We start from the raw sequence: 19,735 nt of genomic DNA on the forward strand, positions 1-19,735 counted from the left end.
CAGGACAGCCTTTGTTATCAAGGATGCTGATAGCAGGATGCAGAGACCCGTGAGATCTTCACCTTAATCTGCTGGGGTGATGTGTTTTGTATAGGGGTTTTGTTAAAAAGTCTTCATCGGAAGAAGCCAACTGGTAGAAGGCAACTTAATCTGGAAACTGGACATGTTTCTAAGTGAAACTGCATGATGTTACAAGCACAGTGTGTGCACACACTGTTGCTCGTCCTCCCTCTCCTTCCTCGTGGGAGCCACCGGAGTTGCTCTGCCTTCTGCAGCCACGTGTGAAGGGCTGGGTGTGTAGAACAGCTTTTCCCTCCTATGCAGGGACAGCCACAAGCTGGGACATCCACCCCTAAGGCCATTCTGGGAGGAGGCTGTCTTAAAGGGCAGGCATTGCAGCAAAATTTATCTGGAAACTGTTATTGCATGTATTTTCAGCTCTCACAGTGTCCTCCTCCTGTGTGTACTGCGCATGCAGTGCTAGAATATGACTGGCAAAAGGTCTCTGGGAGCCGCAGTGGACATGCTTGATAAGGCTCAGCTGCATATTTCACTAGAAACCTCCCAGATTTGGTTGATGAAATATATCCGTGGGGTTTTTTTGTGTGAAGTAACTGCTTACTAGCACAAATCAGTTTAATGGGTATGTAGAGGAGATAAGTACCTTCAACTCATGTTAGTTCCTTTCTAGTTCAGATTTTCTCAGAAACATGTGGGCTGTGACTTTGACTTCTTGCTCTGGAGATGCAGTGAGGTTGGCAATAGCTTCTACATTTCTGTTCCGGTGAATGCTTGTTCTAGAACAAGCCTTCTTTAGGATTTCTTAGCCATATTGGCTGCTGCAGCAATTAAAATGAAGAAATAGCACCTCTGGATTTGAAGAAATAGCTGCATGGTTTTCCCCTCTATCGTCTTAGAGATGCTGTGCCGAGGCTGCAGAATACCTAATAACGCCTTAAAATATGCAGAAGCCAGCTTTAGTGCAGGTCCTGTCAAAGAAAACGCTATCAGAGGATGAGCCGTGCTGCAAAGCATTGGCTCGCCGTCCGCTGCCGCCGTATCAAGCACGCTTTCCAATCGCTTCATTAGCATACTTGTTCATTTTGGCGTAAAAATGGAGTATATGAGGCGGCACACAACTAGTAAACCTATTTCATGTGGCAATAGAATAGCCAGTAATGGATCTAATTGCCCTTTTGGAGCACCTCTTCTCCCAAAGGATTCTTCAACTGGTCACAAATCACATCAGAAATGCACCTACCGCTGCGCTGCGGCGCTGGGGAAGGTGCGTTTCTGGTCTCCTGTGCAAAGGGAGCCCCTCCTGCCAGTGAGATGGGGGGCTGAGAGCTTGGAGGCAGCAGCACGGTTTTCTTCAGAGGCGCTTAAAACTTCGTTTAACCTTCCTCGTTTCAGAGGAAGGGCGCCGAGTAGCGCTGCGGGGCATCAAGCCTTATTTCCAGGGAAAGCTGGACTGTTAAGCCATCTGCTTTTCGATGGGTGACTTGCAGACTCAGCAACTATAAATATATATGTACAGAGAGAGACCGTGCATGCCAGGATATGTTCCTACATAAGCAGTCATATATGTATATCTACATATATATTTATATGAATATGAACATATCCTGGCTACTAGTCCCCGTTTACTGGGGCTGTTTGATGCCACGTACTTGAGGGCAGCAGGAAGGAAAGTCAGCAGCAGTTGTTACTCTGGACATCGATGTAGGAGAGCATCCCCTGCTTGAAAAGTGGCCTCTGCACGGTGCCAGGGGATGGAGGTTTTGCAGAATATCCAGTGATGTGTGCGCTTTACTCGGGGGCTTGCCATTTCAAAGAGGGTAAGGCTGTTCTTGCCTCCCCTCTCGCAGAGCATGCAAGAGCCCCCATGCCCATCTCACACCCACAGCACCAGTCGCTTGTGCTGCTCGCAGGACAGCGAAGCCCATCGAAGCCCATCGCATCGGGTCTGGAGTTTCTCAGACACTGACGGGTTTCTTATTATTTCAATTTCTGTTTTCTTTTGTGTTTTGTTTTGGTTTTTTACTGACCCATACCCTCGTTATTCCCAGATTATGGGATGGTTTCCACATTCTGCAGCAGCGGGGGAACGAGAATGGAGCGTTTCCCCTTTCTTGGCAACATGATCAGGGCTGCAAAAATATCCACAGAGGAACATGGCCATGTACTTGCAGGGAATGGTTACTTCTCTTTTTGATTTAAAGGAGTTTCATGACCATGGAGTTTCTGCTTTGAACAAACTAATCTCAGCCCAGTCCTTACCTAAAGCTCTTGCTCTATATCAAAAATGCAAACTGCATGTGCTGCTAGCACGAAGCCATAAATTGAGCCAGGCTCTTTTATTAACTTGAAATTAGGCTGATCTAAAAGCTTGCTTGTGGTCTTGAGTTTAATAAGAGCAGAAAGCTGCCGGTAGCTGCATACTCTCGAAGCCGAATGTGAACCTGTGAGTGTTGCCATGTTGACCGTGGCTTGTGAGTTTAACCTCATGTGATCTTATCTCCAGAACTGCAAAACCTGTTTTTCATCCCTGCTGTATGGCAGCTGCTGTCCCTTGTAAAGCAAACGAGAAATAGGGCACTGGGTTTGGAGGTTTTAAGAGGGAGGAAGGAGGGTTGGTTAGGAAACAAGAGAGAGATCTTAAGGTACAATCAAAGTCTGCCTTACACTCAGGATTGAATTTTTCCTGGCTTTTTTGAGCTGTAGATTTTATTTTGGCCAGTAAAATATTTCCTTATGTTAAAAACAGTCTTTTGAAGACAAGGCTGTTTGGTTTTGTGGTTTGTTTTGGGGGGGTTTGTTGTTGTTGTTGTTCAAAGCTTTACTTGGTACTTGTCTGCTAATCTCTGAGAAAATTACAAATTCTTTCTATTTTACTGCATGAACAGATAACTTACTCCCCGACTGCGGATGCTGCACATAGCTTTGACAAAGGCATCGTTATCTTGCCATCATGGATAAGTGTAATTTTCAAAAAGGTTCATGAGTTTGCAGGATTTTCTGTAAACTTCTTGCATAAAATCCAGGCAAGTTGACACTTAAGGACAAAAAAAACAAGTAGGGACAATTCTACCTGGGACTTCCATCTCCTTCCCCAGCAAAAACGATGCTGAGGAGGCTGCTTTGGGTCGCAAGGAGAAAGAGTGTCATGTTTTCCTTCAGCTCCTTAGGCCCTGCACAGAGTTATTAGTAACCAACAAGCCTGTGACCTGGTTTTATTTCAATATCCAAATAACCAGGGGATTTTTTATTTTCCTGACCCCGCTTCCCCTGTTCAGTTCTCTAATCCCAGGACACAACTGAACTTTTGCAAAGACGCGATGAGGCAGCTAGAGATGGCTCTTGGTAGTTGGAAAGGCAGCTAAAATCCTCTCTTTTTCTCCCAAGGATGCTCGCCGGGCCGAAGTCGGGCATTGTTGGATGGCGGAGGCCGCTCCGCCCCTCTGCGGCAGCTGGGCCAGCACAGCTGCTGGTGCAAAGCAACGCGTCGGGCGATCGATGCGGCTCTCCCCAGCCGTGGCGGCGGCGGTAGCGGTGATGCCGGAACACGGGCAAATGGGACATGCCGTGTCCTTATGCGCTTTGTGGGGAGAAACCCCCCCGAGCATCTTGTTGCTGAAGAGCAGGGTGGAAAAAAAACCTTTAAGCCATAATTTCTCGTGTCCTTTCTAGAGATTTCATGTGAGATCTGAGAATGAAAGCGGAGCTATTCATAGAAGGGATTTCTAGTCATGCTTTTTTTAAGCTTTAGGGGGTTTTTGGCTAACATTTCTCTCCCCTTGGGGTTTGCTGCTTTGCATGAGAACCTTTCTTAAAGAGTCAGTTCTTGGGTTGAGGTGTAAAAGCTCACAATAAATATATTTATTTCTAGTAGCTCTTTTGGCGTGGGAGGAAATGTGAGATTTGTAAAGTACTGATGGATTCGCTGGGCAAATGCTGTGTTATCCTGCCGCTGGGGGGGTTGCGATGCTGTAGCCACACAAAGGGCTAGCATGTGCATGTCGGAAAGAAAAAAGTACCTTTTGGGCTTTTTCTTCTCTGTGCGTAAAGAACAGGGCACGTGGCCTATCTGCAGAAGTCCCCTTTGTGTACAGAAGGTAGCAAGCGGGGATTTTTTCTTTGCCACAGTTCTCCCCTTCCCTGGCGTAGTGGTACTGTCTGGAGGAATTTAGGCTAAAGCAGGTCCTGGGTGTGTTGGCAGAAAAGCAAAGGTCCGTGCAGGAGACTCTGAGCTGTCGGCTCGGTCGCGTCCCTGCCATTCTTAAAAGATTCCTTGCAAATCTCCTGCCGTGGTAAATCTCGGGAGGAGCGTGGCATCGTGTTTATTTAACACCTGCTTAATGATGCAAGCTGAGAAACTGCACCACCACTTCCCAAGCACTTGTACCAGCTGTTTTGCTCAAATAATTTTTTTATATGCTGGATTAAAACAATAAAAACATTAAAGTCCTAAAATTCCCCCTGAGAGTAAACATCTAGACAATAAAGAATTGTGTGTGTATAGGGGATGGGGTGGGAGAGTTTTGCAGCAGTGCAAAACAAGCTATAAATTAATCTCAGCAGTAAAGCCTGCTAAATTAAACCATTTCATAAAATGAAGTTCTTGCAAAATGTTGAATTAGTCTGTCTTTGGGGCAGTTAAAGATTTTTGGCTTCTTAACTTCTTCAGGTTATTTATAAATGGTAAATGTGTCTTGTGTAGCTGTGTCAGTCGCTGCTTTTAGGCAGAGAAGCGGGGTTTATTTTGGGGGATAGACAGGGAGGGCTTTGTGGTCACTAGAGTAATTGACAGGAATTCAAAGCATCACCCGTCATGTTTATCTGCTTAAACCCCCATAATGTGGGCTTCAGACAGGGAGACGAGCGGTTTAGTCTCAAAAAAGCTCATTCGTAAGAATAAATATTCAAAGGACTGGATTTTAAGCAATCCAAGCTAGACTTAAAAGTAAGGAGCAGATCATTCCACTGATGTCTTGCTTGTGTGTATCTTGCTGGCTCTTTTCTTTGCTTTTTTGTTGCGAGACTCCTGCCTTCCCCATTGCTTCTGCTACCCCAGGCATCTGCAAAGTCACTGTGCGATGTGTTACCAGATACTTGCAGCGCTGAAGATACAGGTGCGAGCTCTTCATTGCACAGCATCGCTGTTGACATCTTAATTCTGGCTTCTGCACTTGTAAAATCTGCTAATTCACCTACTCGCTGGGGTATTAATCCAAGCTTTTGTTTCTGTGGCTGGGGGAGGTGTTTCCTGCACACGTTTTAGGTATTAAAAACAATTTGTGATTGCTGTGTTAGCTTGTCTCCCTTTTAAGAGGCTTGTGTGATGTTTGCTATAAACCTCAAACATTTGTAAGCTTTAGAAGAAAATTTAAATGCATTTTGCTTTGACTGCATGTGAAATTTTATTATCTGCAGCCCATAACGTAGGCGGAAAAAATTGTTAAGACCCTAAGGATGCGAGTAAAGCGATTTTGGTGACCTCAGCTGTATATTTCTACATCGCTGAATCATCACCCAGTTGGTACCTCAGTGGGGGTAATCTCTGCTTGCGAGGCTGGGAGCACAGACGGGGCTGGGGAGGAGGGCTGTAGATCAAACAACGAGGGGAAAAGCTTATGGGAAAGCTGCTTGCGTTATGCTTGGCTCTATCTCGTCTGATTTTTCTTGCACTTAAGAGTTTATCCACTTAATTTTTATTAAGGGCTGCAGGTGGAAGGTAATGTTGAAAGGGTTTACCATTAGCCAGGAGCGGCTGAGGAGGCAATTAGAAGCGAGCGAGAGCCCTGGGCTGGTGCGAATTGCAGCTGGGGAGTCCGCTTCAGACACAGAAAGGCTTTTGCTGGGGATTTTGTCGGGTCACTAAGTACACAGACAAGTGCCCAAGAGCTGGGAGCGCATTAATGCACTCCTCGAATGTAATCCTGTTGTGTAGACAGCTGAAACGTCCCCGTCGTGAGCTCCTGTAATGGCAGGCGTTGCGAGCTGTTTGGAAATGAACGTGAGAAGAGCAAGGAGACTTGCTTCCCCGTAAACCTGACCTGACTTGCTGGGGAAAACTTGGCACCTTTTGAAAGACAGTGCAGTTGCACAATGATTGCAGATGATTTGGGGGAAAAAAAGGATCCAGATCCTTGGTGCAGGAGATCTCCTAGCACTCTGGGTGCAGGATGGAGTCAGGCAAAGAGCTTGAAGTTAGACCCCTCTGCAATAGTCTGCTCTGAGAAATCATAAATCTTGAGAGAGAAGAGGGTCACTGAGAACCTCATCAGGGTGGGAGCAGCAGCGCCACGTTAATATGCCCATAAATCTACCTGTTACGATAAAACAGGTGGCTCTTCCAAGAGGCAAAAATAGTCAAACGCCCGGATTTTTTTTTCTGCTGCTGCCTATCTCCTTTTAAAAGCTTAATTACCGTGGTGCGCTGACATCTGACAACTTATCATGGGTAATCATGGTCCTTTATAAAATACAGGACTTAGTTTTACATCCGTGTCTGGAAAGCAGGGGCAGAAAAAGAGTGAAGGGACTCTGCAGGTTAGCCAAAATCTCTGGGAGAAAGATGTGGAGAGGGACAAAGAAAGGATGCGTTTTCATGCATGGTGTTGGTGAGATTGGTGCTGGAAAGCTGTTTGTGCTTTAAGGGCTTCTTGGAATAAAGAAGATGAAGGGAGCTACAGAATGGGTTAGTTCTGGGGGGAAATCATGCCCTCAGGTAAGATCTGGGAGCTCCATAAATACGGATGGTGTGAGGGCAGGACTGGCTCTGGCCGAGTCGCTGCCCGGGTTTGGTGAATTCCTCAGTCTCTCATTTCACATCTTACACTGGGACATATGTGGAAATCGGAGCTGGCTGAAGGGATCTCCACTGAGCTTCTGCAGAGAGCTCATACTTCTAGGTATAGACGAAGGGGGCCAGACCCCTCGTATTTCTACAGCTCATTTCCAAAATGCCCCAGTCGCTTCTCAAGGCAAGGATCCATAAATCTCAGTTTGCCTCCTGCATCTTGCCCCTCTCAACTTGATGATATCCCATCTACCAACCTCAACAATTACCCTCCCCATTTTTAGACTATGTGGATGTATTGAAATCATGCCCACGCACCTCTGGTTATGTGGGTCTACCCTTCCTTATAGCTTGTTCCCTCTGACTAGCAAATGCCAACAGTAAAGGGGGAAAAAACCCAAGCCTCTAAGCCACTTAAATTCTGTCACTTAACATGATGCCCTCTCCAGACTGTTGCTGTTGGAGCTTCCCCAGGAGAGGTCCTAGCTCAGGACCTAGCTGGTCCACAAAAACCACCCCTTTTTTCAGGCAGTAAAGCCTGTAAGGAGAGGCTCACACATCATGAATGGGTAGGCGTGCACCCAATATTGCAAATGAATTGAAGGAAATCAACCTTCCAATGCATTAAAAAACTGAATGGGGACCATAGCATCCTTTTTCTAATTGTAGTGTTGTTCAAAGGTCAAGGCTGAGTCACATCGACTTTTTCAAGCTGCAGCATACTGGCACAATGAGTGCTTTTTTCCATTGGAGCTAACTTTTTTTTTTAGGATCGGCTTTCTCATAGCCCTGAAACAATAGTACAGCGGAGCGGATCATGTTAGCCTAGTGCAAGGCATCTTCCAAGAGGACAACCACCACACCTCTTGGATGAGACCAAATTTAAGCTCCAGTCCCTCGGCCCTTGAGAATTTGCTTTGGAAATGACCGTGAGGGGGTTGGATTGGAGTTGAGGGACCGGCTGTTCGGAGCAGAGTCCGCTGCTGGAGTCCCACTTTCCCAGCACAGCTTTCTCTTATGCTCTTCCCAGGGTAAGTACAGAAAGGGAGATACCATCGTCCTGCGCGTGGGCACAGCAGCCCCCTGCAGTGCTGTGCTGCTGCTCGAGGACCTGACCACAAACCCTTGCTCAGACACGACTGCGTTGGGTATCTCGGGTCCAAGGGAGACATCCGAGTCCTGGTTTTGGCTCAGTTCTGCTGGCTCAAACCACTCTGTTTCCCTTTACCTAAATTTTTAAGCTCTCCTTCCCGGTGCCGATAGCACTGCCTTGCTGGGGGAGCATCGCAGCGTCCCCGCCAGGTGCAGGGGACGTGCAGGCTGCAAGACTCCCTGTTGTCACCCCGGGCTTAAGGGCTGCATTTCTACTGAGGCCGAGCACTCGGCTGCGATGTATGGCTTGGCAGGGAGCAGGGAAGCCGGAGTGGCTTGTACCACGGCGCAGCCGGAGCTGCATGTGCTCCGGCACCTGCTGCCAAAGCCTCTCCTCGCCCGTGCGGTATTGACAGACTTGGCCACCGTCCAGAGACTTTTTAAGATCCCCGTGCAGCCTCCCAAAGCACAAATCCTCAGCCCTGTAGACAAATTAATCGACTCCAGTTCGGATTTAATTATTTTTACACATACATTCTTGTTTCTCGGGGTATGCAGAGAAGGAGTTTCCTGTTATTCTTTTCTTTTCACTCTATAAATTATCTCTCGCATGCATGCGTTGTGCGGGGCTTGCTGCTGATGCTGTTTGTTTGCCGAGAAAGAGTCTTTGCTCCCAGATTATTCATTCAGGAGCTGTGGAGCGTTCAAGGCAGGAAGGGTGACTCATTTGGTAAACAGCAGAGGCTTGCAAGGGAAGGCAGGAGCCCAGATTGGGTTTCTGTGGTAGATCTGAAGTCTTTGGGGGGGATTTTTTTTTTCCTTCTCTTTTTTACCCTTTCTGCTCTACCAGCAGCACCAGGGGCTCACAATTCTTTCTCTGCATTGCACGAGGGCAGGGCCTCACGAATAACACAACAGCACGGCTGCATAATTCACCCTTTTCCTCCCGCAATGCCGCATAACTTCCTAAACTGCTCAGCCCGAGCAGCTCTCTGCGGTAGGGCAGGGCAGGAATTTCACTTAGCCCGAGCTCCCTGCCCTCTGCCGTGCCTCTGCCCGTTTTCCTTGGTCTCTGTTCCCCAGCTCTTGTGACGGGAAGAGATGCTGAGCTCCTAATGAATCACCGAGCACCCGTGCTTGAAATACGGTTAGGGAAACACAGCTGTAATTGCCTTTGTTAATATTTTTTTTTATTCTGCAGTGCTTCTCACATGGCTCCCGGTACTTGCATGCGCGGTCGGCTTCCTCTCCTAACGCCCTCGTGAAGTATGGTGCCTTTTCCCTTTTTATTTGCTCTGTCTGGTAGGTAGGGGAAGAATTGATGGCTTGCCCAAGGTCACACTGAAAACCTGTGGTGCTGCTGGGATTCGAGCCGGGGACGTAATAATGATTCACATCCACACTGGAGCTATCTGGGGGTTCCCATGGGGCAGGCGCGTATCCATAGGCACAAGCTGTGGAGTCGCTGACGCTCTGCAACTCCACCCCCTCGCTCACCTCCGTTAATTACCGCTGTGCCTCTCCTCTTAAGTTATGTGGCAGCGGTAATTAATACATGTATTTTAATAACCTTCACTTTTATCGAAACAAGGCTAAAAATGCTCCACCGTGTGGAAGTAAATAATTATTGCATTTCCAGGTTCTAGCCAAGCGCCGCAGGCTTTGTGCGACTGCAGGCAGGTCCCCGCATCGCTCGTCTGCGTCTGGCTGCAGAGATCTGCTGCTGACGGGATGGAGCAGCCGATGCCTGTGGACAGAGAGCCCAGGGGGAGCGGACTTGACTCCTTGAGGTGTCTGTTGCCCTCGAGCATCGCTCAAGCAAAGGAGGAGGGTATCGGTGTCTTAGAAAATCCTGCCTGCTCTCACGTAGTGTAGACCCATTGGAGGTTTAGGAGCCTGATCTTCCCAGGTCAGGTTTGCGTCCCGGGGTCTGGGCTGTAATTCCAGTGGCCGTCCCAGAGGAGCTGTGCCTGAGGGCTCCTCATCAGCAGCGGCTGGGTGTACCTTGGGCAAAACAAGGGTCTGCTTTCCTCCCAGATACTCAATAAACCACCTCAACCATCTGCTAATTTTCTACATGTGTCCCTTTGTAAAAAGGAGAGGAGGTTGGTTCATGGTCCTTCAGTGTGTTGCAGAGAAATTCCTCGGTAGCTGGAGGCTTGAGTTTGATAGCCGAAGCGCTCAGTGTCCAACCCAGGTTAAATGCAGCTGGGATAAATGCCTTCCTGGCCGAGTAGGTCAGTTGCTGGCTGCTCCAGCGGGTTGGTGGTTGTTTTTGTCTGCACCCGGGCGTGCTGATGCACAACTCAGGTGCACTGGAAATGAAGGAGAGGCTGTGTCTACCATATGAGACTTTATTAAAATAAAAAAAAAAACAACTTTGAATACAGAGTTTATTAAAGAGTTTGCCCCGTATGTCCTTGGCCGAATGCTTCCCTCCTAACCGCTACATGGTGTGCTGTAGGCCAGATGGTTGCTGCCTTCCCCCCTGCTGAAACACCTGCATTTCGGTGGAGGGGCATGTGTATGAGAAGCCCTCTGGGATAAGGGAAGCTATAGAAATGTAAATTAAATTATTTACCTACTCCGAGTTAAATGCTCTGCCCTTCTGGCCAAGGAGGAATGAGGAACAACGGGATGGGATGGGCTCCAGAACCTGGTTAACTCTTTGTTTAAATTTCAGGGAAGTTTGTGGAGCAACCTGAGTATCTTGGCACTAATTACCAGTGATTTGGTAGGAGCTGAATACTGAACTGCCCGTAAAAATCCGCTCCCTCCGGCCTGGTCGTCACTGCCTTATAAAAAATGCAGCTCGTCTGTCACCTCCCAGGTGCTGATCTCAGGGAAAGCAAAGTGTCCTGTGTCACGCGTTGGCATCTTAACCTTGCTGCTGCTCTCCCTCGGCTTGCTGGAGATGGGAGAAGCCGACATGGAGCCGTCTGCATTTGGAGGGCAGATTATATGACACAGAGAAGATGCTGCTGTGCAGTGCCGATCCGTGATAACTAGCTTAAAAACAAAACACACAATACCCCAGAAAAACAAAATCTGAAGGCAGATGGTTCTCTCTAAGCAAAAAAAGAAAAAAAGCCAAATTTTTGTGGTTTGCACAATATTCGTCCCAAACAAAGTGTTTGTTAAAGGGTTTTTTGGCTGTTTGGACGTGGCTTGCTAACACCAGCACCCAATGCTGCCTGTGAACAGGCTGAAGTTTCTGATTATTATTCTTTTTTCTTTTTTTTCTTTTCCTTGTTTAAAAAAAAAAAAGGAACGTGAATTAATCATAGGGCAGGATGTAAGCAGATTTTTAAGGTAAAATGCATAGCCACATGGGTCCCTGGAGCTGCCTGAGCCAAAAATAACATTTCAAGATTTAATCTTGATGCAGTTTTAGTGGTGGGGGGGAGCTGCAGGGGGGCATTGCACAAAATGCATCCAAGCCCGCTCCTTTCTGAGGTGATTGGGCTGGCTGTGGTCTTTCTGATTTTCACAGGACCTGAGTGAGTAGAAATAAGCTTTTCCTGCTGCCTATGAATTGAGAAGGGCACCGGGCACTTGCAGACAAGCATCCTGCTGCAATGCAAGAAATGGCCCCGCTGTGGCAGCGACAAAGCAAAGCCCTGAAGCGATACTGAGCTGATGTCTCCTGGCTGATGCGGCCGTGGAGATTACCTTCTTGCCTCTCTTTCAGGTTTTTGTTTCTCCCCTGTACGGGCTGGGGTGAAATGACCTTGGCTCAGGGGCGTTCTCTATATAAAGCCTGTGCTGTGCTCACAGTCCACCGAGCAGCCGCTCCCCCTCCTGCAAAAGGCTTTGTGTTCGAACAGGAGCGGCAGAACTCTTTGAATACCTGTATGTGCGATACACGATCTGGTTTTTTTTTTGTTCTTGAGCTGATCACTCTTAAACCTTCACTCTTCTTCTCGTTTATCCTCATTCAGGCTCACAGAGGTGCTGTCTCTTCCCTCCTCTAGCGGAAGGATGCTGCCACTGAAACCAGCTTTCCAGAAGCGCTCGGTAACCATAGCTGCTGCGGCCACCTTCGAGCTGCACGGACTCAGTGCCTTGGCTGCTTTCGAAAACATAGCCACGAGCTTTCCAGTGGGAGCGGGTGGGCTCCGAGCTCTTCTGAAACCTGGCCCAGTGTGCATCGCCTTATGGGGAACCCTCCAAGAGGAAACAGGTCCAAAATCTTGTTGTGTCATCTCACGTAAGTGTAAAAATAAGTCAACTTGGCCATACTATTGTTGCATTCTTTCAAACCAACAAGTCTTTGCGGCGCTACCTCCTCGTCATCTCGTGACGCCTCCTTTCCTATGGAATTGGGCCCATCTGGGGATTCACGTGGTCCCGGGCAGATAATTGTAATGGTCCCCCCGGCCTTTATAATCTATGAATCACTCCAGTATCGGGGCACTTTATGCACATTAGCGAATTAATCCTTACAGCCTCTCTGCAAGGGAGGGAATTATCGTTGTCATTGCTCAGATGGGAAATGGGTGAGATGGAGCCCAGATCTGTGCAAGAACTGGGGGGTCACATCACTCACAGCTGTAACAGCTAACCTTTGGGCACCCAGCCCTTGGGGGCATCCGTGACCCTGCATTAGTTACCTCTGCGGTTGTGTGGAATGAACGGGGAATATCTATCCAGCCTGCCATGCGGCTAGAAATCCATCTGAGCCCTGTCACGGCAAGATGTATGGATGGGGCGTAGGCAGCGGGTCTGCCGCAGCCGGGAAGCGTGGGGAGGATGTGCTGCGTCGGACGCTGGGTGGGCTGGGATGCATGCAGGAGGTCCAGCATCTCCCAGTGGCATTGGCCTTGCTTTCTGCACGCCGCTGTCTCCCAGCTCACGTGGGTGTCCTGCGCACCGGGAGGTCCCCAAATGAAGGAGGTAGGTGCCCCTTGCCCAAGGTGGTGCCAGGAAAGCAAGGCAGACCCCAGGACATCCCCCTGGTCCCCTCACCCTGGGCTGATCACACCGTAATCGCTCGCTGTAGGGCATCACAGCAACCAGACGGACTTCGTAAGTGAAACCTATTGTGGCTTCTTTTAAAGTCGATGACTTTGAGTTCAGCTTATCCACGCTGGTGTGCTTAGTGCAGTCATTCACATCCAGCCCTGCAGTTGCAAGACACGTGCTGTTTTCTTTTGTTTCCCCTGGTATCCAGGTGTTTCAACCGTGTCACGGCAGTACCATGGTGTCCATGGGCAGAATAACACACTGTTGTGCTGGAGTTAAGGTTGGAGCAGCGTTTCGGCTTCCCTGTATTAATGGCAGCTTATTAATTCAGCCGTGTGATGAGCTTGATGGAGACAGGTTTGGCTCCTCACCCCTTTCAGGTCTGGTGAGACTGTACCAGAGGTTGTGCTTTTGGCAAGGTAAAGTCTCCTTTTTACAAGCATGCGCCCGTAGAACAGTGTGCTGTTGCAGCCTACACCCGGTCTATATTAAAACAGAATTTTGGCCAGGCAACTGGCTCGGTGCGCAGCCGGTGTTTATGTTCTCTGAAAATTACTGTCAAGGTTAAAAAATAGCCGTGCAGCTTGTGTGCTGGAGCTGCCGGGAGAGCCAGCGAGTGCCTGGGCTCCTGCACGGTCGGAGGGTTGGTTGCAGTGGGTTTGGCGCTCGCTTGACCCTGCTTTTGCATCAAATGCAGTTGTAGGCTTTACAAAAGCAAGGAAAAACCCTGAGCAACCCCTCATTTCTCATGTTGTGCTTATTAAGCTGATGGAAAAATCTCCTTCTGACTAAAGATCCAGGCTTCAGCCTACTGCATTTATTCTCTGGCTCTTGCTCTAATGAAGATGGTGTGTTGGTCCAGCTGGAAGTATTGTGTCCTATTAAATAAAGATTTTTAAATGAGCACATTTATTCATCGAGTTGTCACAGCCTGTTGAGTAAAGAATGCGGACTGGCCAGCCTTAGTCTGCCTCAAATCTGTTTTCTCCAAAAAGCTGTTACAGTCTCTGGGGTAAATAAACCCAGCCCCGTGTTTATCCAAACCCCAAATGCCATCCATGTGCTCTGTCCCCTGCACTGAAGGCAGTCGTAGGGCCATCGTAAGGGGAGAGAAAAGCAGAAATCAGGGCTGTGTGCGGTGTTTAAACTCTATTTTATGCAGCCCTTCGCCATTGCAGCGTGAAGAGTCGCTGCTGCTTTCGGGGCCGATTTGCAGTACGGAGGCAGCAGCGTTATCCCAGTGCCTGTCCCTCGCCCCAAAGAGTTTACAGTCTACATCTTCTTTTTAATTCAGACACCCGCAAAATAGCAGGCTGAAATAACACTGCTATATGTCAGCTGCTGATGGAAGGAGATTAAATATTAAAGCCAGTGCTGTGGCTTTAACTCATTCGATTTTTTTTTTTTTCCCCCCCTACTCTTCCCCTTTCTCCCCCCACCCCCCCTGCTTTCTTCTCTGTGTAAAATGACATGATTTAGAACTGAAGTGCCAGACTCAGCCTCTAGGTTTCGGCGTTTGGAAATGTATGTAGAAAGATATATTGTGTCTGTGAGCATTTCTGTGCAGAGAAAGAGAGCGCTCCCAAGCTAGTGAGACCACATAAAGATGTTAAATAGAGCTGTAACGCACACCAAAAGCAGGAAAAGTGCCCTAGAAAAAAAAATGTAAAAAAAAATAAAAATTCCTGCGATGGAGCAAAATGAAAGATTAAAATAAATTCAGCAGTACTGAGGCTGGGCTGAAGCGTGCCCCTCGTGGAGCTGGGGCTGGTGGGGAGAGCATAGGGGGGAGAGAAATGTGACCCCATTCTCCACCTCATCCTCTTACTGCTTCCCTCATTGACCTAAAAATCTCCTTCTTCTTTACCCAGTACAAAACGGAGCCGGAGAATTGGGAATTTTCTTCCTTTTCCTTTTTTTTCCCCCTCTCTCTGCATGTTTAGTATTTTGAGACGCCGCAGGAGCAGCGGCCGCCTGCCTACTAAATATTCATCTGAAACCGGCTGCTCCTCTGTCCTCACAAAAAAACTGATTTATTTTTCTCTGCTTACCGTAACCCACCTATTTTCCTCCGCTAACAGCTCGTCACCGCGTCGCAAGGGGCGAGCGGGGTTGGCAGCCGACTATGTTAAAAGCCAGGGCGGTTTTGGGCCAGAAACATGACAAAGTGTCGGTGCCCACCCTTTCTCCCCGGTTCCCCCTTCCGTGAGCGCTTTATGGTGCGATGCAAAACGATGCTGCAAATTTTGTCTCCCTCGGAAAACGGCGGCAGTTCGCTCACTTCTCCTTTGTTCGGTGGCTTTTTGGCATTGCCGAGATTTGTAATGCTGTTTGGAAATGAGTCACGTTTGGGCTGGAGCAGAGTTGAGGGTTTCAGAAGCTGCGGGGAGGAAAGAAACCCAGAACATGTGTATCTTCAGCAAAACCGTTGAGAAATGTTATTTAAGGTTTAGTTACAGACCAAATCGGGGAGCGGTGGCTGGGAAGGCAGGCATGTGTATGCCTGGGGTTACGTGGGCAAATACCTCTTTGGTTTTCTCCCTGCAAGCGTGTTAAGACCCACCAGCTCTAATTTCTTTTAATTTGAGCTCCAGTTACGAGTCACTATCAAAAGCACCTTCTGATACAATGTGTTTGAAGGACACTTTGCGTAATACACTTGTTATTGCACCGAAGGGGAAGATGGATGGGACATGTGTGGATGCGCCCGTTGTCTCGGCAGTGCTGTCCCTTGCCTCCGCTAACGTCCCCCCCACTGCACGGCTCCCGGGAAGGCGCCGCGGCGGCTTCCAGCCTGGAAAATGCAGATTTGCTCGATAAAAAAATTGAGTCGTAAATAAGCTTCGGAAAGAGTGAGCGAACCCGGGGTGTCACGCTTGAGCTAATTCACAGAAACAGGTGGCTTTGGGTTGGTTTATTTGTTGGATGGTTTAAAGAGAGAGAAAAAAGGAAGGGGAAAAGGGCAGAAATCCTTTGCTGCAGCAGCAGCTCTTTCTAGAAACAAGCCTGATGCTGCGCGGCTCCTGGATGCATAAAAATCCTGCAGTACGGCCCGTGCAATGCCCTCAGCCGCCCGGTTTGTCGCAGTCTATTAGGAGAGGCGCAATCCATCCTCGGGTCTTTATGATTATTTGCTTTAACCCCATCCCTGCCTCTCCCCCCCCCCTCACTTTCCTCAATCTTGACGCTTGGGGCTGGTGCGGCCGTTCAAAGCAGCCCCGCAGCAGCGATGCTGCCCTTTTGTCCGGGTGTCAGCAATGGCCCCACGCATCCAGCCCTGCCTCCGTGTTCTCGCAGGGTGGATGTGAGCCCCCTCACCCAGCACATTCCTAAAGCCATCACGGGTGGGTTTTTATCCTGCAGTTCTCCCGCAGGTGGAATTTCAGACGGCGTCTTTACGGCGTGTGAAATGCATCCCCCCCTCCTCCGGTTTGACGGTGGTCGTACTTCGGGCTGCTCCGTGCCATCGCAAAGAGCCACGGGCAGGGACGACGGGCAGCCGCCTCCGTCCTGCTCCATAAAGTCACGGCCTGAATTGCCAGGCGGGTGCCAGCTCTGTCGCACGCCATCCAAAAAAGTTGCCCGACCCCTAATAGCACCTAATTCATCCCTCCATTAGCCAGCAATAAAGCGGCGCATCTCACCGAGCGGGGCGGATTTGCATTTCCTAGGTCGGTTGCAGCCGCTGTGTGGCCCTGCCGCTTAAAAAAATGGATTATTAAAAATATTTGTCCCCCATTCCCCAGAAGCCCCATGTAATGGCTTTTTCATTTTGAGCAATGTGTTCACACACCGCTTCTCAAACAATCTGTCCCGCTCTGGTTTTGCTTAACGCTCGGCAGCGATTGTGTTACAGTTGCTCTCCGGGCGGCTCTCTCCCCCACCCTGCTGCAGGATGTACCCGTAAAACACAAAATGCATTTATTCACGATTTTCTAAATTGTTTCATTTCAGAGGTTTACAAACGAGGACCACCTGGCGGTTCATAAACACAAGCATGAGATGACATTGAAATTCGGCCCTGCTCGAACTGACTCAGTCATCATAGCAGGTATGCGGCGTTCAATCCAGGCCAGCTCTGAAAATGGTGCACATTAATATAGCATGACTGCAAGATTAATACCAGGGACCAGATGCACTGAAAAACGTCTCTACCTCCCATAAAAAGCTCTTGTGATCTGCATTTAATCAGGAGGAAAGGAAAGCCAGAGGCTTCCAAGTTTCTATTTTTTTTCTTTTTTTATGGTAGTATCAGGTTTTGTGGGGGTTGGTTTTTTTTTTTGTTTTTTTTTTTTTAGCTCTCTCACCCTTTTTATTAAGACTGGAAGATTTATGGACAAAAGGTCTTTCACGTTTCTGCATGTGCTTTGAGGACGATGAACAAAATCTGACAAACCCAGCTTCCTCTCCTCAGCCCAGGTGTCAATTTTCTTGAGCTTTTAGGCTAGCAGTTAATAAATTAAAACGCCATCGAGTGCACTGGCTACTGCCGAGAGTGCATTTGCAGAGCCCAAATGAGGCGCTCTGGCAGCGTGCGGTCAATGCAGCCTTTATAAGATTGGGGGAAAAAAAAATACATATATTGTTGTCTGGCAGCAGATCATTGCCGGTTACAGATACTCTCCTGCCTTGTCAGTCCCCTTTCATTCAGGCTTCTTAAAAGGGCATGAGGTTTGTGTTACCGCTGGATGAAAAGGCTGTTGCTGAGAACAAGAAGAGAGGAGGAAATGCTTTCTGACGCCTTTCTGAAGAGTTCATAAGGGGAAACGAAGCGTCTGCTGCAAGAGCCTGGCACCCTTTTCCCAGGTTCATCTCCAGCCCAAATTTAGTGTTGAAGTAGGAAATAGCAATTCAGTTGGTTTCTTAAAGCCTTCAAGTTAACTCTAGCTGTGGGTAGGGTTGTAACAGAGCTCGTGCAGCCTTTGCTGGAAGGGCAAAAAGCTTCTCCGAGGGGAGGGCTTGCAGAGACGAAACAGGCTCCCAGAGGGAGAATTAATTTCAAATGGGATCAGGCTAATGGGAGTTGATGGTGAAGAATTTGGGGCAGGGGCTGAAAGAAACCTCAGATTCCTAAAGGTTATTTTTACTTCAGTTCACCCCCTTTCTAAACAGGGTGCACAGCGGGAGGGTTAGCTTTTGCTTGATAAACCCAGGGCGTAAATTGCCTGGGTGGTGATGAGGGAGCAGAAATGGGGTACAGTCCTATCTCCAGCTGAAATTCCACCGGCTCTAACAGGGATGTGGCATTAAAAGCCCTCATCTTAGCTGCTCCCGGAGGTGTACATTCCTCCTGTGCATGGGTAAACTCTCAGGGGTAAAACCGTGGGTGCAATGAACACTGTTGTTTTAGCACAAGGAACAGCAGCGAGGGCGGGTCTAGCCCCCTCTCCTAGCTCTTCTGGGCTGATGCTCAGTGGGTCACTCTGGGGTAAGCCACAAAGCAAAAAAAACCCCAAACTTATTTAGCTGTGGTCAGTGCAAGACCAGCCTATTTAACACAGACTTTCCTGGCAGAGATCTTGATGGTAGATAGAGCTGCCGGGGGGGTTGCAAGGGTTATAAAGCATGCTGGCTTTGAGCAGTGAGATCTAGGGCGTTATTGCCCTATGTTCCTAATGTCCTTTTTTTTTTTCTTTTTTTTTTAAGCCACCATTTTGTCTCTGGGTTTTCTTGTTCTCTCCCTCCCTCTTGCTTTGTGCCGAGTCCAGGGCAGCAGCCCGTGTGTTAATGAGCAGGAGGATTCAGTGTACATCTCTTGCTGTAACTCTGCGGTTAAGCTAAAGAGAGTCGTAAAGAATTGTTCTCTCTCTGCCGGTTTTAGCTGGCAGCAGAGAGACTTATTTAATGGGAACGTGCACTTCTGGGGTGATGCTGTGGGTGGAAGAGCTGCTGTAATTCCTGGAGGTACGAATTGGGGAAGGGTAAGACAAGAGACGTTATATGGCTTTGCTTTGTGGCATTGTGAAAACTTCTGCTGGAGATTTGGGCCCCGGGCTGGTGTGCGCGGCTTGGAAGGACATTTCTAAATGGGGAATGGTCCGAAAAGAGCCCTGAGAGCTGTTAAAGCACTGGAAAAACAGCCTCCTGCTGAGATCTTTAGTTGACAGTTTCTTGGTTTAATGAAGAGAGATTGGGGGGGAACCGAAGTGTGCTCAGAGGAGGCCTTTACTTTATTAACAAAACCAATAGGTAGGGTTTGAAGTCAGACTGGAAATAAAGTGTAGGTCTGTAACAGCAAGTTGAAGTAATCACTGGAGTCGCTTCCCGAAGGCTGTGGGAGACTCTCCACCACTGGCCGGTTTGAAATCAAATGGGATGTTTTCCGTAGACACTTCAGCTCGAGCACAGCTAGTGCACTCGAACAGGGAGCATCCGTGCCAAACAGCCGATGTTTCATGCAGCAGGTCAGGCTAAACTATCCCAGGGATCCCCTTTGTGCTTAAAAATCTATGTAGTTTTCTGCCAGGTGGATTCTTTCAGTGTAACATGTTTGTGCTGGGCTCCTGCTAGTACCTGGACTCCTGACCTAACGTCACACAGAAAAACGAGGCTCGCTGGGAGCGGGGAGATTTCTTTCTGCTTTATAGCCTGGGTGATGGCCAGAGAGATCATGACTCAACGTGTTAATATGGTGGAAAACGGGCCCCAGAGGGATTGCTTTGGACAGTGGTGGTAATTATTAGCACTCCCACGTAGCCGTCTGTCCTAGGATGTGCATTAATGTACGGAGCCGGCACAGGGAGAGAAGCAACTCTTCTCAGCTCTATTCCACATCAGCGGTGGAGCTGCTTCAATCAGCCGTTTCCCCTCTCATCACTCCATATTTTTAAGATCTGCTGTTTCAGGGAGATCAAACCCCACTATTTTCCTTCCTTG

The 19,735-nt window shown here is 48.5% G+C and overlaps 1 protein-coding gene across 8 annotated transcripts in view; it reads left to right on the top strand.

The window, feature by feature from the left end:
- LOC142041034 (cyclic AMP-dependent transcription factor ATF-7) overlaps positions 1 to 19,735 on the top strand; it is a 70,339-nt gene that overhangs the window by 29,736 nt on the left and 20,868 nt on the right. For 7 of the 8 annotated variants that reach the window (XM_075049552.1, XM_075049553.1, XM_075049556.1 and 4 more), the window contains one exon: positions 16,814 to 16,910. In XM_075049552.1, the coding sequence (XP_074905653.1) occupies positions 16,814 to 16,910 (97 nt within the window). Of the gene's footprint in view, positions 1 to 11,909; positions 12,105 to 16,813; positions 16,911 to 19,735 lie in introns of those variants that run through there. The other variant, XM_075049560.1, reaches the window with a different exon arrangement.

This window comes from Buteo buteo, chromosome 17, assembly GCF_964188355.1.
Source record: "Buteo buteo chromosome 17, bButBut1.hap1.1, whole genome shotgun sequence".
Lineage (NCBI taxonomy): Eukaryota > Metazoa > Chordata > Aves > Accipitriformes > Accipitridae > Buteo > Buteo buteo.